This window comes from Neomonachus schauinslandi, chromosome 5 (genome assembly GCF_002201575.2).
Source record: "Neomonachus schauinslandi chromosome 5, ASM220157v2, whole genome shotgun sequence".
Taxonomy (NCBI): domain Eukaryota; kingdom Metazoa; phylum Chordata; class Mammalia; order Carnivora; family Phocidae; genus Neomonachus; species Neomonachus schauinslandi.
In genome coordinates, this window is record NC_058407.1 from 56,779,461 (window position 1) to 56,797,859 (window position 18,399).

General features: G+C 51.4%; 3 protein-coding genes across 6 annotated transcripts; 1 reads left to right on the forward strand and 2 right to left on the reverse strand.

Moving 5' to 3' along the window:
• Positions 1-3,331: 3,331 nt before the first annotated feature.
• MARCHF9 (membrane associated ring-CH-type finger 9) lies at positions 3,332-7,214 on the reverse strand. Its single transcript, XM_021687304.2, is given in 5 exon segments — positions 3,332-4,482; positions 4,745-4,937; positions 5,624-5,779; positions 6,849-7,103; positions 7,105-7,214. Coding segments are annotated over 5 exon segments (1,041 nt in total). The 5' UTR covers positions 7,207-7,214; the 3' UTR covers positions 3,332-4,147.
• Positions 7,215-10,528: 3,314 nt separating this feature from the next.
• Positions 10,529-13,536, forward strand: CDK4 (cyclin dependent kinase 4). Its single transcript, XM_021687301.2, has 8 exons — positions 10,529-10,766; positions 11,218-11,454; positions 11,613-11,748; positions 11,868-12,035; positions 12,170-12,279; positions 12,532-12,582; positions 12,721-12,856; positions 13,118-13,536. Exons 2-8 carry the CDS (start codon positions 11,237-11,239, stop codon positions 13,208-13,210), a joined length of 912 nt encoding a protein of 303 aa, XP_021542976.1. The 5' UTR covers positions 10,529-10,766; positions 11,218-11,236; the 3' UTR covers positions 13,211-13,536.
• A 455-nt stretch (positions 13,537-13,991) lies between these two features.
• TSPAN31 (tetraspanin 31) lies at positions 13,992-16,491 on the reverse strand. 4 transcript variants are annotated; one of them, XM_021687303.2, is made up of 6 exons: positions 16,231-16,491; positions 15,610-15,738; positions 15,234-15,314; positions 14,776-14,907; positions 14,350-14,463; positions 13,992-14,254 (listed from the first exon to the last, which is right to left on the reverse strand). In XM_021687303.2, exons 1-6 carry the CDS (start codon positions 16,291-16,293, stop codon positions 14,180-14,182), a joined length of 594 nt encoding a protein of 197 aa, XP_021542978.1. In that variant the 5' UTR covers positions 16,294-16,491; the 3' UTR covers positions 13,992-14,179. The 4 variants fall into 4 exon arrangements, with proteins under 4 accessions (XP_021542978.1, XP_021542977.1, XP_044770711.1 ...); XM_021687302.1 differs by having other exon boundaries at positions 15,571-15,738; XM_044914776.1 differs by lacking the exon at positions 15,610-15,738.
• Between the last annotated feature and the right edge of the window lie 1,908 nt (positions 16,492-18,399).

Consider the following 18,399-nt stretch of genomic DNA (forward strand, 5'->3'; position numbering starts at 1 on the left):
ACCTGTCTATTTGACCAGACTGGTTAGAAGGACACTAGCAAACTGCTTGAAGCAGCCCTGACCAAGGTGTGAAATGTGCCTTGGCCTGACCCATCAGGCCCTGTGAAAACCATAGTCCCTCTGCCTACTCAGCTTTTCTCCTGGTCTTATCATATGCATCCTTCAAGGGCCAGCTTAGATCTTAACAATGTTGGGTGGCCTGAGGAAGGATTCAACCACTGCCCTTTTGGGGCTTCCACAGTGTTCAGGAGCTGGGCCCCATCCTGTTCTCAAACACTCCATATAAGCCCTTCACCTTCCCTTTGGCCTGAATGCCTCTCTCCGGGATGTAACGGGGCAGTGGAGAAATCATTCCAAAATGGAATTGGGGCTTCCACAGTGTTCAGGAGCTGCTGGGTAAGCACTTATCACCACATGAGCTCAGAAATTATGCATCTGGTCTGCACCTGGTTGGTCTTCCCTTCTTGCATGTGAGCTCTTTGAGAGGAAGAATGAGACCTTATTCAAATGTCTTTATATCCCCTAATTGGGTGATGCCATACGGGTTCTCAGATTGAATCTGGACCATGTGGCAGAAGGGATAAGCAGCTTACCAGACTCTGTCTACTCTTCTTCTTCCTCATCTTTCTGCCCTCACCTGGTTTATGATGTTTTAAAACTCTCCTTGACTCTCTGGTCACTATTAGGGGTTCGTTTGTCCCACCATTTAGTTCCTGGGCAGACATCTTTTGGCCTTATACCTGCTTAAGCCTTCCTTTTATATATTGGAATTTTTTAATATTCATAGTTTTGAAATAAAAGAATGAAATGTTCCATCCTTGGTTTTTGACTTACTTCTCTTCCACAAGTCCTGGAGGCAAGACCCTCACCAAATCCCCTACTTTGATTTATCTGATCCTGGGAGTGACCTCCATAACAATGGGAGGTCTAGACACCTGAGAGAGTGGTTTGCATCACAAACCCAACACTGTTCTGTCTGTACTGGGAAGAGCCAGAGTCTGGCTCCCTGTAAGAGATTAATGGGGTGGTGGTGAGAAGTAACACCAAGGGTTAGCCTTTAAAAATGGGTTGGGGAGCTAGGGATTTGCAGAGATGGCCGAGGCAACAGACTCTTTGGTGGAAGTGCTTTTGGAACCTGGACTGCCAGGACCAAAGGATATCTGCCCTCTCTGGAAAAGTTGCTCCGAGGTAATTTCCTTCAGAGAAAGACAGATACAGGCACAGAAGTGAAGTCAGACAGACGGGATGAAAGCCGAGTGTGGGGGTGGCCGGAAGCCCTGGGGCACTGAGGCAGAAGTGGGGAGGGCAGAAGGAGCCTCTGTTTCCCTCAGTCAGCATTCTCTGGCCCCCCAGAGTCTGGGCACAGTTCTCCCCTTGTGATGTATACGGATTAACTCATCTTCCATACAAATCAATCTCTCAGCACACTTCCTGCAGCCCCTCCCTAGCCTAGATTGCCCTCCCCATGTCAGGACTTGCCCCCTGCCTCCTCCTCCTCCACAAGCCTGGCCCCCTGCCCTAGGCAGGGCTCCCTGACCACAGAGGCTGTCTGCCGCTGGGCCTTCCAAGGGCATCTATCTTTGTAAGATGTACAGAGCGGCACAGTATGCCTGAGGCCTTGTGCAGAGACCAAGGTTTGTGTGCCCTTACTGCCCCACCTCTCAACTCCTCTACCGTATTCTGTGTCCACCCCCACTCCCCTATCACTAAGCTTAACCTGAACCAAACTGACCTGATTTTTAGCAGATCCGAACTTTGAAGGAGAATAAAGCCCAGCTTCCTCTCACATTCTTTCCCCTGGAATCAGTGATGAGAATTCTGTACACCCACATTCCTCACTGGGCAAGTACGACTGATCTACTTGAGGAGGGCAGCAGTTCCCATCACGCTTTTGTGACAAGAATCTCTTTAAGTTGGAAAAAGGGAAGGAGAAGGGACCATACTGATTGCTGGTCCTAACCCCTATATCAAGCAAGACTCCCATGGTACTGAAAGGGAGGGAAACATACTGTCTCGCCTGGCCCAGTTTTAGGACCCAGAGTGGAATCAGAGAGGGTGTGTTTGTGTGTGTATGTTCTTTGGCATGTCTAAGCTTCCATGGAGGGCCATCATGAGGAACAGTCTGGGCTTGGCACAAGAAACCCCACCTGTGGCATACCCACCGGTCATATTTGCCAGGATAGGTAATAGTAGTCACTCTGATTTGCTATCTCCCTTCTGGCCCCCACCAGCTATTTTGTGAATAGCAAATCAGGAAAGTCTGGCCCTTCTGTCTTCCCAGGTGGAGAATATATAGGGTTGTCTCTCTAGGGAAACGATATCCCACTGGAAAAAAATGGAGCACTTGGCCTCTGTCCCCTCTTTTTGATCTCCTCAGAGGTTAGAAGTGATACACCTCAATACTTCCAGGGACTCAAACCTGAGTCTGGCTTCAATGTGAACATTCCCAGGCAAGTCTGAGTGCCAGCACCATGGACAGCAGCCAAGACTCCCCCTTTCAGAGAAGGACAAAGGAAGACCATTTCCAGGGCAAGTATGTGTGACCTTTAGTAGAGAAGCATTTCCCCCAAAACATCCCCAGGGAGGAGGCAGAGCAGAACCTTCCTGAGAAAAGGACCAATAATAGGAAAGGCGTCTGGATCTGACTTAACAATGTATGAAGTAATTATTTTAATTGCTGATGAATAGTTCACTTAAAAGACACCATCATTCATATAATACACAGCCCCAAGGCCTCAGGAGAAAGGGTGAAGGCCTCAGGTTGACCCACATTTTAACCAGTCCTTCCCAAACCCTTTCTCTATAAACAACAGCCCTCTACACAGCTGCCTCCAGGCACAATACTTCCTAGTTAATACCACTAGCTGGGGCACAGGATCAGACCTGTGACCCTGAACTGCCATAGGAGTAGCTTAAGCCGGGGTTGGAGATTCATAACATGGGGACATTCTGTCTGTCTCACTCCAAATGAGTCCAAATTCATTTCACACCACTTCCCTGGGTGCACACATTACCTGGGAGGGACTAATAGAACCCACAAGATCCCCAGAGCAAGAAGGATAGCTCCATCCTTCCCCAGCCCCGTGTTTAGGGGGTTGGAGGAGCTCTCATTTTTGCAAATAACCACCATCCTTCACATTTGCAATATCCATTTCCCCTCATATTTCCATTTCTATTATGATACTCAACACAAATTTCCAAGGTTCTGTGCAACTCCAGATGAAAAAACACATTCTGGAATTTGTTAACCAGCTACTATTTGAAATAAATGGACCATCAACTAGTCTAGAAATCTTTTTACGCCATCACTAATTTTCTTTGCAATGGCATTCAACCTGTCCCTCATTTATCCTCATTCCAACCCTATGAGGTAGACAGGAAAACCACGGCGGAGAGATTTTTTTTTTTCTTCTAAATCATACAACTTGCAGGTGGCAGGTCCACCCCTTAGATACCTCTGAGCACTGCCACCTAGCAGCCACTGTGAATTATTCGCCAGCAAGTGGGAGTCACACCTCCAGCTCAGAACCCACTGCTGCATTTGGGATTTGCAACCCCTGCAGAGAAACCTCCCCACACCTCCCAACCCTCCAGAAAAGCCCCAGATGAGAAAGGAGTCTCCACGTGCATATAAATGATTCTTTATGCCCTCCCCCCATGCAATGGGGGGTGGAGCAGGGGGAGGTCCCCCCGCCCTCATGCAGGGAACGGGAGGTCAATGTATACTAGTCTTATTGCCAGCTGCCCTGTGGCCATGGGGTGGGGAATGGGGGGTCTACAACCCCTTTCTTCTGGCACTGGTCCCCCTTCACCAAGTCACCATGGTGGAGCTGGGGGGCTGGAGGCCCTAGGAGCTGAGGTAAGGACGGTTCTCTAGGGAAGAAAAGGTGCTCTCCCCACCTGCCCACTGGCTGCCCCAGGATGAGTGTGAGGAGCTATCGGTGGGGACTGGAATGTCATCCAGGTGTCTCCACCCAGTGGGTAGTAGAGGCCAGACAATGTCTCCAGCTTGAGGCTGCCCACAGAGATCCTCAGTGGTGGGGGCAGTGTGCCCCAAACACCTTGTCCAGGTGGTACCTCCAGCAGCCATGACAGGTTATCTCTGGCCGATGCATCGACTCAAGATCCCTGCTCCTGGAATTCAGTTTCAGACCGTGGTGACCCTCATGACAACCTCTCGGCCAGAATGGGAACTGGAACGGGCATCTGGTGGCCGCAGCTGTCCAAGGAGGTGCAGGATTGTGTAACCACAGCGCTGAGGCAAGAGCGTCCGCATGCGCTGGGCAGCCGGGGGGCGGCTGGTAGCCCCAGAGAGGGGGCCCGTCCGTGAGGTCCTGGGGCCCGGCTTCCCTGCCGTCCCTCCCCCTGCATCTCCTCCTATGTCCTTGGTCTTGTCATAATTCAGGACCTTCCACTGCTGGTTCACTGCCTGCCAGCGCTTGAAGATGCGGTAGACGGAGGAGCCTTCGTGGACGATGAGGCCTGAGCAAAAGGGAGAAGAAATCCAGGGTCACCTGCTGCCCAGACCTAGGCCAAAGGTACTTAAGCAAGTATTTCTCCAGAGTGAGGAGATGGAGTCTGTAAAAGGCCTGAGGAAGCAGGGAAGGGAGAGGCACCAAGATAGCCTTAGAGGCTCCCAATCATAGAAGATGTGGCTGTGGAGCTGAGGGAATGGGCAAGGAAAGTTAAGTGTGTGAGCTGCAGGAAGACACTGAGCAGGTAAGGGGGAGAGAGGGGCCCTCACCTATGCAGACGACATCCATGAAGCCGTACATGCCGTAGCAGATCTGAAAGAGCAGATCCTGCCGTTGCCACTTGGCTGAAGGGCTGAGTGAGGACCAGACAAGCCAGGAGATGCTGGCGACGAGGAAGAGCGAGCCCAGGACTATGGCTGCGATCTGGACCTTCTCGATGACCGTCAGGGAGATGGCCTGCCACTGTGTGGGAGAAAGGGCTCCAAAAAGTTACAGAAAGAGAAGGAGGGTCAGGTGATGAGTGGCCCTGAAGAGGAAGATGCTCCAGAGCCTTCCTGAAACCCTTCAGGCAGGATTAGCAATCTGTCTCCTCTGTGCCCTGATCAAACATAGTATGGAGCACTTTTCACATTGTTTGAGACCATTTGTCTTATTTTAGGAAGGCAGGATCAGGCAAGTGCTCTGACCAGACCATCTAGGTTTGAATTCCAAATCCTAACTCCATCACTTACTTGCTGAGTAACTTTGGGAAGGTTTTTATATCTCTTTGAGCATCAATATCCTCATCTTTAAAATGGAGATAATAATGGCACATAACTAATAGGATTATTATGAAGATTAAATGAGTTACTATACACCAAGAGTGTAACACATAGAAAACACACCATGTTTGCTATCATCATCATCTTCTGCTGCTGCCTTTTTTTTCCTGTCTCAGTGCCTAGAACAGTGCCTGGAATACAGGTGGCACCCAATAAATGTGAATAAATGAAGGGAGGATTTACAGGCAGACAGGAGATTGTGATAACAGTGGGTAGGGGTAACTTTGAGGAAAGATGAAACAGATAAATAGGCTCCCTGGAGAGTCCCTGATTGTGACTGCTGAAAGGCCTTTGCCCCCGTCTGGAAGTTCTCTCCTTGCACCTCACCTGCAGCGGGTTCTTGGTGCTGATCGCCAGGACCTGGTATTTGAAGTAGCAGAGCTCACAGCTCCAGGAGCCCCTCTCACTAATCCAGCGGATGAGGCAGGGCTGGTGTGTGCAGCGCACTGAGCCGTCGCAGCGGCAGGGGCTCAGGAGCTCCCCCTGGAGGAAGAGTGAGGAGGGTCCCCGTCAGCTGTCACCACCCGACCCCACTCCTCTCCAACCCGAGAGGGAAACCCCTCCATATCAGTCATTCCCCAACGTTAAAAAAAAAACAAAAAACAAAACAAAACACCTCAAGCCTTTCACCCAAAATAGGGCAAGAGGCTAAAGCCACAGCAAAAAAGAAAAAAGTTAGAGCTGAAGGTAAACTTCCCTGACCAAATAGACGAAGGATAAAAAGAAATGGGGTGGGGGTGGGGGGGAATGACTGGGTCTCCTCCTTTCCTAAAATTTGGGGAGGGTGCTCTTTAAGGCTTCCCAAATGGAAAGCTACCGCTTAGGATCTGGAGGGACGGGAGGGTCAGAGCTTCTGAGCCATGCCTTCCTCCTCCTTCCCATCGCTGTAAAGTATTTCACACGTGTGGTGCAGACTGGGATGGGTTATTGTCCTCAGCTCCAAGTATCAAAAAGCGGGGAGAGATCCTGGGTGTGGGAACGGAGGGTGTCCCCCTTTAATCAAGGAATAATTTCTCATGACAGACACCCCCCACCCCCCAGCACTATCCCGGGACAACTTTGTCCATAACATTTAAACAAAGAGTACTCTTTGGAATGAGATGGAAAGTTACGGAATGGGAAGTGAAGAAAAGTGCCCCATGGAGAGAAATATTGAGTGAGGCAAGGGCGCCAGCAGGGCCCCTCCCTTCAAAGGGGGAACAGAAGCACTCTGCCCACCTCCGAGTGAATAGGCCCCTCAGCCTACAGAGACCCCGGGGTGAGAGAAGTGGGGCAGAAAGGCTGTCCCCGTTAGTGGATGAGAGGGATTTGGAGCCCTCCCAGGAGAAAGCCCCACCCTTTCCCTGGAAACTCCTGACCTCCTCCACCCCAAACGTGCGCTCCCGGACTCTCCAGCCAAGCCCCCCCAGCCGCACCCGGTACCCACTCTGGGTCCTGGGTCCTGGGTCCCGCCCTGCCTCCTCAGGCCCCGCCCCCTGTTCGTGGTCGGCAAGGGCGCCCCAGGTGCGCGCGCCCCCACCCCTCCCCGCCCCGCCCGGTGCCCAGGCCTGACCTGCTCCGGACCCTGGAAGCAGATTCGGCACTGGGGGGTTCGGAGCCCGCTGTCCAGGCTGCTGCTGAGCGACAGGGCGTCCAGCGCGCCCGGAGGCGGCGGCGGCGGCGCGGGCGGCGGCGGGGGTCCGGCCCGCGGCTCCTTGTCGCCGGCCAGGCCCCGGGCCCGCGGCTCCGACCCGTAGTACTCCTCTTCGTCGCCGTCGCCGTCCCGGGTCGAGCAGCCGGCGAAGGGCGCCCAGCCGCAGCCGCCTCCCCCGCCCCCCCCGGGGCTGCGGCTCGGCCCGGGGCCGCCCCCCGCCCGTCAGCACCAGCAGCTTCAGCTCGTTCAGAAACATGCGGAGCCGAGACTTGAGCATCGTCCGGGCGCCGGGGGGGCGGGAGGCGGCGTGCAAGGGGGGCTCTAGGGCGGCGGGGGGGAAGGGAGAGGACAAGGCCGGGAAGGGGGCGCGCGCTGGAGAGCCGAGCCCGGCCGGGGTCTTCGGGGCCTGAGAGCGCCGTTTACTGCTGCCACAGCCGGGGTTCCGGGGCTTGCGGGGCCGAGAGGGCTGGTGGCCCGGGGGCGGCGGGGCGGGCAGCCATGGCCGGGGCAGGGGGCGGGGAGGGGAACCTCAAGGTGCCGCGCCCCACGGGTCCGGGTCTGGAGCGGGCCGGGCCCCCGGGGTTACGCGCCCCAGTCCTCCTGCGGCGGGGCCGCCCCCCATCGCCGTCCTGCTGGCCCCAGTCCCGCTCAGGTTCCCGGCTCCGGCTCGGCTCGGCCCGTGCGCTCGGCGGTGGCAAATGGCGGCTCCTTCCGGCGGCGGCGGCGGCGGAGACCCCCCCCGGAGCGGCGGGCGGGCGGGGCGGGCGGGGCGGGAGCCGGGGAGCCGGTGAGGGATGGAGGGAGGGGCGGGGCGGGGAGCGGGAGAAGAGAAGTGGCCGCGGCTGCGCATCCCCGCCCTGCCCCGCACGAGCAGGTGTCCCCAGAGGCGGGGGCGAGTGTGCGAGCCCGGGGGAGGGTGGAGGGAGGGGAGTGGCCAAGGAAGGGGGGTGTACACACGGGTAGGAGAATAGGTGTGTTAATGGGGGTCTGGGGGAGGGGTGGTGAGCGGGTAAGGATGGAAGGTGAGTGGTCAAAGACACAGGTGCACCAGGGAGGGAGAAGCTTGTGCAAGATGGGAGTGTGCAAAGAAAGAGCTATGCAAGGGTCTGAGGTGTGAGGAAGGTGAGCAAGAGATGGACTCAAGCAATAAACACTTTTACACAAAAGACCGAAAAGTGTGCACGGTGTGGGACAGTGGAAAACAGATGAGTGTGTAAGGGATGCAATCGGATTGTATGAAAAACAGAGTGTGTAATTGTAATGCTTGAGGAAGGTGAGTGAGCAAGGGAGACAAGAGTGCTAAAGGGATGAGAGTGTCTTTCCTGGTACTCTCCTGCCCCACCACACTACAGTGAAGTGAATACCACACACACACCTACACACACGCAGCTCTTTGGTTTTGCTTTTACAGAGGCCTTGACCTAAGAACCAGCTCTTCCCCCTCATCACATTATCTCTGCCTTACACTTATGTCCTCCCTCTCCAACGCTGAGGGAAAACGGATTGCAGAGGAGCCCTCTGGGTCAAACACACTGGAAAAAAATTAATTAGTAAAAGAGTAATTAACAGGAGAAGGGAGGGTATGGAACCAGGGACAGACTGCCAAACGAAGTCTCCTCAAGAAAAGAGATTAAGGAGAGTAATGCTTTTATAAAGTATTCAAATGTTTTGGATGGATGGATGGATGAATCACAAAGGGGGCTGGAACCCAAGGCAACATAGAGGATGACTTTTATTCTAAAGACAGTAAGCTGTGGAAGGTGAAGCTGAAGTGGACCCTGTTGGTGTAGGAAAGAAATTTGACAAACTCACTTTGCCTGCCAGAAGGTTTATAAACCAACCAGTCCCAGCAAGAGAGCCAATAAAACATTCACCTCAGAAGCCCCTGAGCCAGTTTAGATCTTGAGGTTTTTCTTTCCAGTGTCCCAGTTGCCCTTGCCAGCAAGGGCCCAGAGCTACAACTATCAGAATGCAAGAGGGGGAATCTGTACCTACCTGTATTCCATTTTGCCCTGGAGTGTGGTTTATAGTCATCTCAAGCCTGAGTTCTTACATCCTCCACTAGATGGTTAAGGAGAATAGAAGTTAAGGTGGAAGGAGTGGCGGGCAGTGCCTGGGTAGCACAGTCGGTTAAGCATCTGCCTTCAGGTCAGGTCATGATCCCAGGGTCCTGGGATAGAGTCCTGTGACAGGCTCCCTGCTCTGCAGGGAGTCTGCTTCTCCCTCTGCCCCTCCCCCCTTGTTCTCTCTCTCTCTTTCTCTCTCAAATAAATAAAATCTTTTTTTAAAAAAGTGGAAGGAGTGGCAAATAGAGTTATAAAATGGTTTCAGATTTTAGACAATTTCTTGCAAATGAGATACTGATCCCTTCCCTCCTTAGTCCCATTCCCCTAAAGGCTTAGGAGATTAAAAAAGAAGTTGGAGCCAGGAACCAGTAAGACAAGGAAAGTAAAAAAAAAAAAAAAAAAGACAAGGAAAGTCAGAGAAACCTGTCTGTTGTCTACCTAAGTGTCTGTGAGCAGAGGCTATTTTGAAAAGTCTGTGTTCTGGCCAGGAGCAAGGGCTAAGAAAGCTTGCACTGGGGAAAAGAGGGAAGCAGAATGACCCCAAACAAGGAGTCACAGGATTTGTAGAAGAGCACAAATCATTCTCATGCAATGCCATGGTCCGAGGTGGTGGTGGAGGTAACTTCCCTGCACATGCTCACTCTTGTATCTATCCATCTATATAATGTGTAAAATATACACACTTATATACACATATACAGACACACATATATCATAGCATCTAAGTGTTGGAAAGAAGCTTAAAGGTTAAGTATTCCTGTCTCTTGCTCATTGATAACTTCTCTGCCAGAAAGCGTTATTTTAACACTACCAGGAAGGGGTGGAATTTAGAAGAGGGGAGGGCATTACCTTGACACTCTTCCTGTCGGATTACTGCATTAATCTACTCTCCATCAATCCTTTGATCCTAGTTTTGCCCTCAAATGGGTATTGTCTACTATTTTATACGACCACACTGTTGGCTACATCTTCACAGACAGCCTCATCAAAACTTTAAAGGGCTAGTGACGGAGACGCCCAAAAAACTCCTCATGCACACAGGAAGCAAGCACTCAGTAAAAATTTTGTTGGATGAGTGAATGAATGAAACAAAGACACAAATGAGAATATGTTTTCCCATGGCAGGGAAGCGGAAAGGCTACAGCACCACCTCTCGACCCCCGTCCCATCCTCCCGATCCCTGACCACCATATGGAGAGTGAGAGAGGAGCAGTGTGTAGTGAGACTGGAGAAGCGTTCAGGCTCGGCCTGCAGCCCTGAGTTGGGATCTGGGTGGCCCAGGTTGCCATGGCACCGCATTGGACTCCACCCTCTCTCGTCTCCCCCGCCCCCTCAACGCCGCCAGGGTCTGGCAGTCAGTCACGTGCCCCGCCGCGTAACCACACCTCTGCTCCTCAGAGCGCAGTCGAGCGGTCACGTGTGATAGCAACAGATCACGTGGCTGCCATCTTTCCCCTCCCCCGCCCCTTTCCCCTACCCACCCCCTTCCCAGTCAAAGCCTCTCCTGGGTACCCCTCTGCGCATGAGTGGCTCGTCACGTGCTCCGAACGTCCGGCTTTCGCCCCGCCCCGCCAGTTTCCGCGCGCCTCTTTGGCAGCTGGTCACATGGTGAGGGTGGGGGTAAGGGGGCCGCTCTAGCTTGCGGCCTGTGTCTATAGTCGGGCCCGTAGCGTCCAGCTTCCCGGGACAGAGCTCGAGTGTATGGCGCCGCAGGATCTGGCTCCGGGGCCCCGATAACGGGCCGCCCCCGCAGCTCCCGGCACGGAGTGAGGTAAGCATAGCCCCTTCCCAGGAATGGGGACCGTTTTCGCTCTCCACGGCTGCCTACGCGGACAAGTTATGGAAGGGTTGCTCGAGGGCGGGAAGTGGGGCAGGGTGTAATTTGTTCCTTTGTGGTCATAGGGAGGTGTAATTTTAGGGCCTGGATGTCGGGTCTTCGATGCAAGGGGTGTGTCGTGTGAGATAGAACTTTGTGCGGGGCGCGATGGTCGGGCCCAAAGGAAAAGGAATTTTTTATTTTAGGGCTTCACGTGGCTGGAGGGGTTGGGGTTAGAGTCATTGTGTTACTTGAGGGGCCAGCCTCATGGAAGATTGGGGAAGGGACGGGATGGTGGTGGTGGTGTCTTTGTGATGTCTTCTGTGGGAGTCACTTTATTGCTGCAGGCTCATACCATCTGAACTCTGGAAGGGATTTTCGGTGTTAGGAGTCTTTGTGATTGTAGGGTCTCCTCTGATCTGAGAATGGCTACTCCTCGATATGAGCCAGTGGCTGAGATTGGTGTTGGTGCCTATGGAACGGTATACAAGGCCCGTGATCCCCACAGTGGCCACTTCGTGGCCCTCAAGAGTGTGAGAGTCCCTAATGGAGGAGGTGCTGGAGGGGGCCTTCCCATCAGCACAGTTCGTGAGGTGGCCTTACTGAGGCGGCTGGAGGCTTTTGAGCATCCCAACGTTGTCCGGTGAGACGGTGGAGGGTTAGGAGTGGGCAGTAAAGGGGAAAAGACAGCTTATAGGTGGGGAGTGGTGGTCAGGAGAGAAGTGGGGATCCTGAGGAAATAGGGGAGGCCATGTTGGGAACAAAGGGATTGATCAGTGAGTGACCATTTGCTCTGGCCAGGCTGATGGACGTCTGTGCCACCGCCCGAACTGACCGGGAGACCAAAGTGACCCTGGTGTTTGAGCACGTGGACCAAGACCTGAGGACCTATCTGGACAAGGCACCCCCACCAGGTTTGCCAGTGGAGACCATCAAGGTGAGTAGGGTGGGTAGACACTTGAGAAGGTACATTGAGACCTTTGTAGTAGAACCTGTTGTGATTTCAGGTATGGTACCTAGTTTCCAGTTCCTCTGTTCCTCCTCCTTCCAAACCAGGATCTGATGCGCCAGTTTCTAAGAGGCCTAGATTTCCTTCATGCCAACTGCATCGTTCACCGAGACCTGAAGCCAGAGAACATTCTGGTGACTAGTGGTGGGACAGTCAAGCTGGCTGACTTTGGCCTGGCCAGAATCTACAGCTACCAGATGGCACTTACACCTGTGGTCAGTAGAAAGATGAGGGTAGGAGAGTGGTTGACCATAGCAGTTGAGAAGTCATGGGCTTCGTGACTTTAGTCAAGCAGTTGTAGTTCATGGTAACCCGTAGGGTTCTCATCTACTTTTCTTATTCCGGTCAGGTTGTTACACTCTGGTACCGTGCTCCAGAAGTTCTTCTGCAGTCTACATACGCAACACCCGTGGACATGTGGAGCGTTGGCTGTATCTTCGCAGAGATGTTTCGTCGCAAGTATGGGACCCAAGTCTCCTGAACTCTTGAGTTTCCCAAATCTCTTAGTCATAAGCCACATCCATTCCCTGCGTATTCTTTCACTTAAATATTACTGACCATTTTGTTCCTAACCAGAAACTCTGAAATGTCCTGAAATTAGGAACTTCACATCCCTATATTCTCCGCACCCTCTGTTTGGAGCCAGTAGCAATAATTATTCCACTACCATATCTTTGAAAATGACTGCTACCTGTGTTTTTCTCACTTTAGGCCTCTCTTCTGTGGAAACTCTGAAGCTGACCAGTTAGGCAAAATCTTTGAGTAAGTGACCAGCATGGGGAAAAGAACTTTCCATTCTGAATCTTCTTTCTGCTGAGCCCTGGATGGCAATTGGCTCTGCCTCTGGAGGTGGAGACTGGAGAAGGACCCTCTTGACCAGAGCTCTCCTGTTCCCCATAGCCTGATCGGGCTGCCCCCAGAGGATGACTGGCCCCGAGATGTGTCTCTCCCCCGAGGAGCCTTTTCCCCCCGAGGGCCCCGTCCAGTGCAGTCAGTGGTACCTGAGATGGAGGAATCTGGAGCACAGCTGCTGCTGGTACTGGGCTTGGGCATGGGCACAGGGTGAGGTTGGGGTGGGAATAAAAGCAGTATAAAAAGGACCCAAATCGTCATGGTTACTAAGAGTTGGTTGGTGGATGGGCTAGTTTTTACTGTTGCTGTGAATAGGCCATCCACAAAGAGGGATGTAGAAAAAGAGCCCATCCTGGGTATTGTTGGGGGTGAGCAAGTCTTTTTCTTTTTCTTTTTCTTTTGTTTTTGTCTTCATGGTCTTTTGATCTTTGCCTCCCCATCTTAGGAGATGCTGACTTTTAACCCACACAAGCGAATCTCTGCCTTCCGAGCCCTGCAGCACTCTTATCTACAAAAGGCAGAAGGTAACCCAGAGTGAGCAGTGGAGTGGCCGCAACAATACTGAGAGAAGAGAAGCTGTCATTTCCCTTCCTTTGAACACTTGAGTGGAGAGCCCCCCAGTTGAGTAAGGCCATCTCGGCCTTCATCTCTGAGGCTATGGAAACAACTCCTCCCACTTTTTATGAGAATATTTTGCTGCCTTAATGACATCCCCCCACCCCCTTTTGAGGCTTATCCTTCTCCTGCCCCCTTATTTTCGTACACCAAGGGGTATGTCCCTTGTTCTCCCCTTTCCTATCTTGATACTGGGATCTTTTTTATACAGGAAAAACAAAAGAAAACAAAGAAATACGGTCTTTTTTTTTTTTTAAATGTTTCTTCCTTTCATGGGCTTTGCCATTTGGGGATTGGGAAAAGCCATTTGGAAGATGGCACTTTCCTATAGAATCTTAAAAGATTCTCCCTAGGTCACAGGGTCTATGTAGGCAAGCGGAGCCCCTCAACTGGCAAAAGAAAAGGCACTTACATTGTTTCTTTGAATGTGGAGTTTAAGTGGCTTTTATTTTTATATTCACTGAACTTCCCCACACCGGGTCCTGCTTAGTGTAAGAAAGAGTTCTTGGTGGTTTTTTCCCTGGTTCCATCCCTGATTTACCCTTGGAGCCAGGCCAGGATGTGTTGAGGTGGTCTGGCATGTTGAAGGGAAAAGCGGGGAAACAGAGCCAGGAATGACTCCAGCCCCCATCCCATCTCATGCACTCCCAGGAGCTTCCCATATCCACTTAGGGAGAGAGGGAGGAAGTTGTTCTTTATTCCTTATGATCTTGCTCCCACTAAACATGTCAAGGCATACAGCCTGGCTGTTCAGTCATCTTTGGGGGATGTGGCAAAGGGCCCTTCCTTTTTCTCAAACAAAAAGGGCTACAGACCCTAGGTTTTCCCTAAGGGAGGAAAAAAAGCTTAGGGAGGATAGAGAGCAGGAGAGAAGTCAGAAGGATCTAGAGTCTTATAGAAAGGCACTGGGGTTAGCTCGAGGATCCTTCTGATTCCGAAATCTCATTGCTAGCCAAACACCAAGAATCTGTAAAAAGCAAAGGGAAAGAGATTATCAGCAATTCTGAATCTCTGGAGCTAAGACAGAAAGGGTGTATGTATGAGAGAACTGAAGAATGTTACCTCTGTAAAGCTAAAGAAGAGTCCAACACCCCCCAGTATTTTCAGGGCTTTGTCTGAATGCTTAAGAAACTTTTCTCCACACATCTGGCACGTGGAGCTCCGGCTCTTACACATCTGAGAATAAAACACGTATGTGTGTGTTTAGAGGATGCAGAGTTGCTAGGCTGCCCTATCCTGACACCTGTGGTGAAGGGCCCCAGAAATTATTTACTAGTTTCTAATCAGTATCCTACAGAATGAAATCTCATTTGACTAATTCTCTAACCTTTGTATCCATACCTCCCGCCCTCTCTGCACATGGCCCCAGTGCAAGAGAGCTGCTAGAGAGAGACAGTCATTCAAACTCTTAAATCTGCCAGTCTGGGCAGTGTCCTTAACCAGCTTTCCTACCCTCCGGCCCCCGGCCCCACCTCTGCACCAACTCACTGCAGTGCAGAAAGCGTAATCCTGTTGATACAGGGTTGTGAGGTTGAACAAGCCACAACAATCAAAACTTCTTTCCAGTTCATCCCGGGTCTTGTTGCTCATGACCCACCAAGAAGCATTAATGACATCTGTCTGGAGAATATAGGCAAGAGGGAAATTATTGGATGCTGCTAACCTTAAGAATGCTCTTATATCATGATCTTAGTTCAAGTGCCTCGATTTCCCTATTCCAGCAAAGTCAGTCAACATCCCTCAGAAACAAAGGTGGATTATACAGAAAATGATAAAAGTCCACCTCTGGGTTCTTCTGGAAAATACTCATGGAAAATTACCCAGACTTCGCAGAGGAAGCAAATAGCTGAAGAGTCTGGTAGTGGGTTACTAAGAGGTCCAGACTGAGGGGAGGGAGTTAGAGGGTAGAGGAAAAAAAGCAAATAGCTGAGAGGACATGCACTTACCTGTTTGCTTCGGTTAATAGCCAGACATGAGCAAGAGATTCCAAACTGGAAGATGAAGACCAACCCAAGGATGATCATGTACTGAGAGGAAGAGTTATGGGGAAAAAAAAAAAAGTCCTAGATTCCTTTATGTTGCACCTATAATAACCATCTGTTGTCATCTGTTCATAGAACTTGCATAGCTGTGTTAGTTGAAAACAAAGTCATCAGCTCGCTTCATGAAGTATGGTATAGGGCAGGGCCAGGAGACCTGTCCCCAAGATCCCTCAAGTCTACCCCTCTCAAACATTCCTAGCCAATTCAGCCCTCCCAAGAACCCCACTTAAGGTCAGGATACGAAGAATAGCAGTACTTGGTGGTGGTTGACAGCACCCACCAGTCCAGCCACCGCGATGAGAAGAAGGAAGACTCCCACAGCAATGACTCCTCCGATGATGTGGATGCTGGACACCAGACCCAGACCCTTACCCCAAGCAGCCACTCCAATGAGCAACAAGCCTACCAGCTACAGGAAATAGAACAGGTTACATCTCAAAAGAACTCTAGCACAGCCAAAAGCCCTACAGGGAGTCTTGGGACAAAAAAGGAGATCTGAGTTTGTGTGAACTAAGGACAGCAGGTGTATGCACCCACCAGAGGTCAGGATGGCTGGGATGGGAGTGGGGGCAGCAGGGATAGTAGTCTACGAATATAAAAAAGGAAACTTTAGCTTCATCCATTACTTCTATTTTGGGAGAAACAAATTCCCAGGAGGGCGGAATGGGCCTTTATGCCCACAGCCCTCGGTTCATCCGCCCCCACCCCCAGACAAACCCTCTGGTCACCGGAAGTCTCTCCTCTTCCCACGGAAGTCCCCTGGAATTCCCTCTTCGCCGGAAGTTCTCGGGAATCTTCCCGGAACCCCCAGTACACCCCTCTTCCCAGCGGAAGTCCCCTAGAGATTCTCCCCACTCCTCTTTCCGCCCTGAAGCTTCCCGAACCACCTCCAAAACCTCACCATGTAGACCACGTTGAGAGCGCACAGCGCATTCTTGGAGCAGGCAAAGCCACCGCAAACCATCTCCCCAGCTTTGGGGACCCAAGTGGTCCCAAGGACTTGGGGGGAGGTTCTTGGGGACCGTCTTCTTGGACCCCGACAGCTTCTGTCTCTTTAAATCGAGTCCAGCCAAACCCAGTCCTCTGCGCCTGCACCGTCCCACCCCTGCCTCTGGATTGGCGAAACTCGGGGCTAATCCAGGACGTCGGTGGCCTGAATGCCAATCAGTCTGCATTGCGTCACTGACCCGCCTGCCGGCCCCTCCTTTAGGTTCTTTATTGGCTGAAACTTAAACTGGGGGTAGGGCTTCCATAGATTCTCATAAGGAGCAAAGCCTAAACTTCCCCGGATTGAAAGCGGAGCTTTCTGTGGCCGCCGCTGGAAGAGAGCTAATCCGAGGGAGGAGGCTCAGGAGAAACCCAGCGGAAGAGGGAGAGGTGCGGCTTCGAGGGCAGGGTGAAAGGGCTCCTCCCCTCGAGGGAGCGCTCTTCCCCGCCCCTTTCCCCTTGTCCCGCAGTGATCTCATGATGACGCCGTTGTTTGTTGTTATTGCATCACACTCGGGAACACCCAGAGGAGCAAAACATCGAGCTATTTCGCCCGGGTTGGGCACAGTAACATCCAACAAGCCGTCACACATTTGCAGGTGTGTCCGCTAGTACACATTTCTTCTTCCATATCCCCTCCTAACTGGGTGTGAATATGCTAGAAATTCAGTGTGAAGAACAGCTTCTTCGAGCCAGGGCATTCCTGTGCATGACAAAGCCACAAGCGCAGACATGCGTGTGCTTGGTATCTTCAGAGCACGTGCCTGATCCAGGGCTTACAAAAAAAAAGTCCAAGGAAGAGGTCTGGAATGTGAAGGAATATGAATAAATATTAGGGAAAGGAGGAGTCTCCACATTTTCACGGGGGTGGGCATAGAGGTTGATCAATATGCTTAGTATTGAATGTTTTTCATGGATGTGGGAAAAGGCATAATTCCTCTTTCCCCCAAGAGAAACAGTGGTAATGGGAACACAAACAAAAAACCTCCCTTCAACCCCACAGGATGACTTCAGTTTGTATGTACTTAGATTCTATGACTGCCGAAGCAGTAGTCTAACTGCCAGACTGCATGGGTTCCAACTTTGCCACTTACTGGCTGTGTAACCTTTGGCTCTCTGTGGCTGTTTCCTCATCTGTAAATAGAGATAAATAACAATACACCTGCCTCTTGGGTTGTTGTGAGAATCGAATGAGTTAATATATGCAGAATGCTTAGGACAGTACACGGCACACAGTCAACGCTCAGTGTTAGTTATTTTCGTCAGGCTATAAGTTCCAGTGGGTAATCCCAGCCCCCAATTCCCTTATCTCCAACTATACAAATAGTCACATAGTTATAATCCCCTATCCTTCATAAATTAGTATCAAGAACATATGCAGGAGAAAAGACATTTGGCAGGGCCAGAAGGGTTTGAGTCCTGAAACAAAGTGATTAGGTCAAATTAGCCACACACACCCCCGCATACCCCCTGCATCTTCATTCTGTCCTTTAATTCCTCGTCTACCCTCTTCTCTTTCAGGTCCGAAATCAAGGGCAAGACAATGGTATTAGAGATAAGGGGAACTGGTTGGCAGGCATCTTGTTTGGGTGGTATAGTGAAAAAGAGTATCAGAGTTGAAATCAGAAGACCTAGGCTCACAGGGGTGCCTGGCTGGCTCAGTCAGGGGAGCGTGCAACACTTGATCTCAGGGTGGTGAGTTGGAGCCCCACAATGGGTGTAGAGATTACTTAAAAATAAAATCTAAAAAAAAAAAAGACCTAGACCCATAGATTTCCATAGATTTTTTTTTTCACCTCTTACTGGCCTCTCTGAACTTTGGCTTCCTTTTTGCACCCCTTGGGCCTGTCATAAAGACCATATATTTGAAAGTGTGTCGTAAACTGTTGTTATAGACAATTATTATGAAAGTAATTGAGAGAGCATGGTGGTTTTGTCTGGTTATAGTTGCTGTTCTTCTCCATAACCTGTTCTCCCCATAACTACCTGAACTTTATAAGCAGGAGGTGGTTACAGTGGGGCAGCTGACTGAAGAAGGGTTCTGGAGCAAGATGTAGGTATACGAGCTCTTTGGATGTGGTGG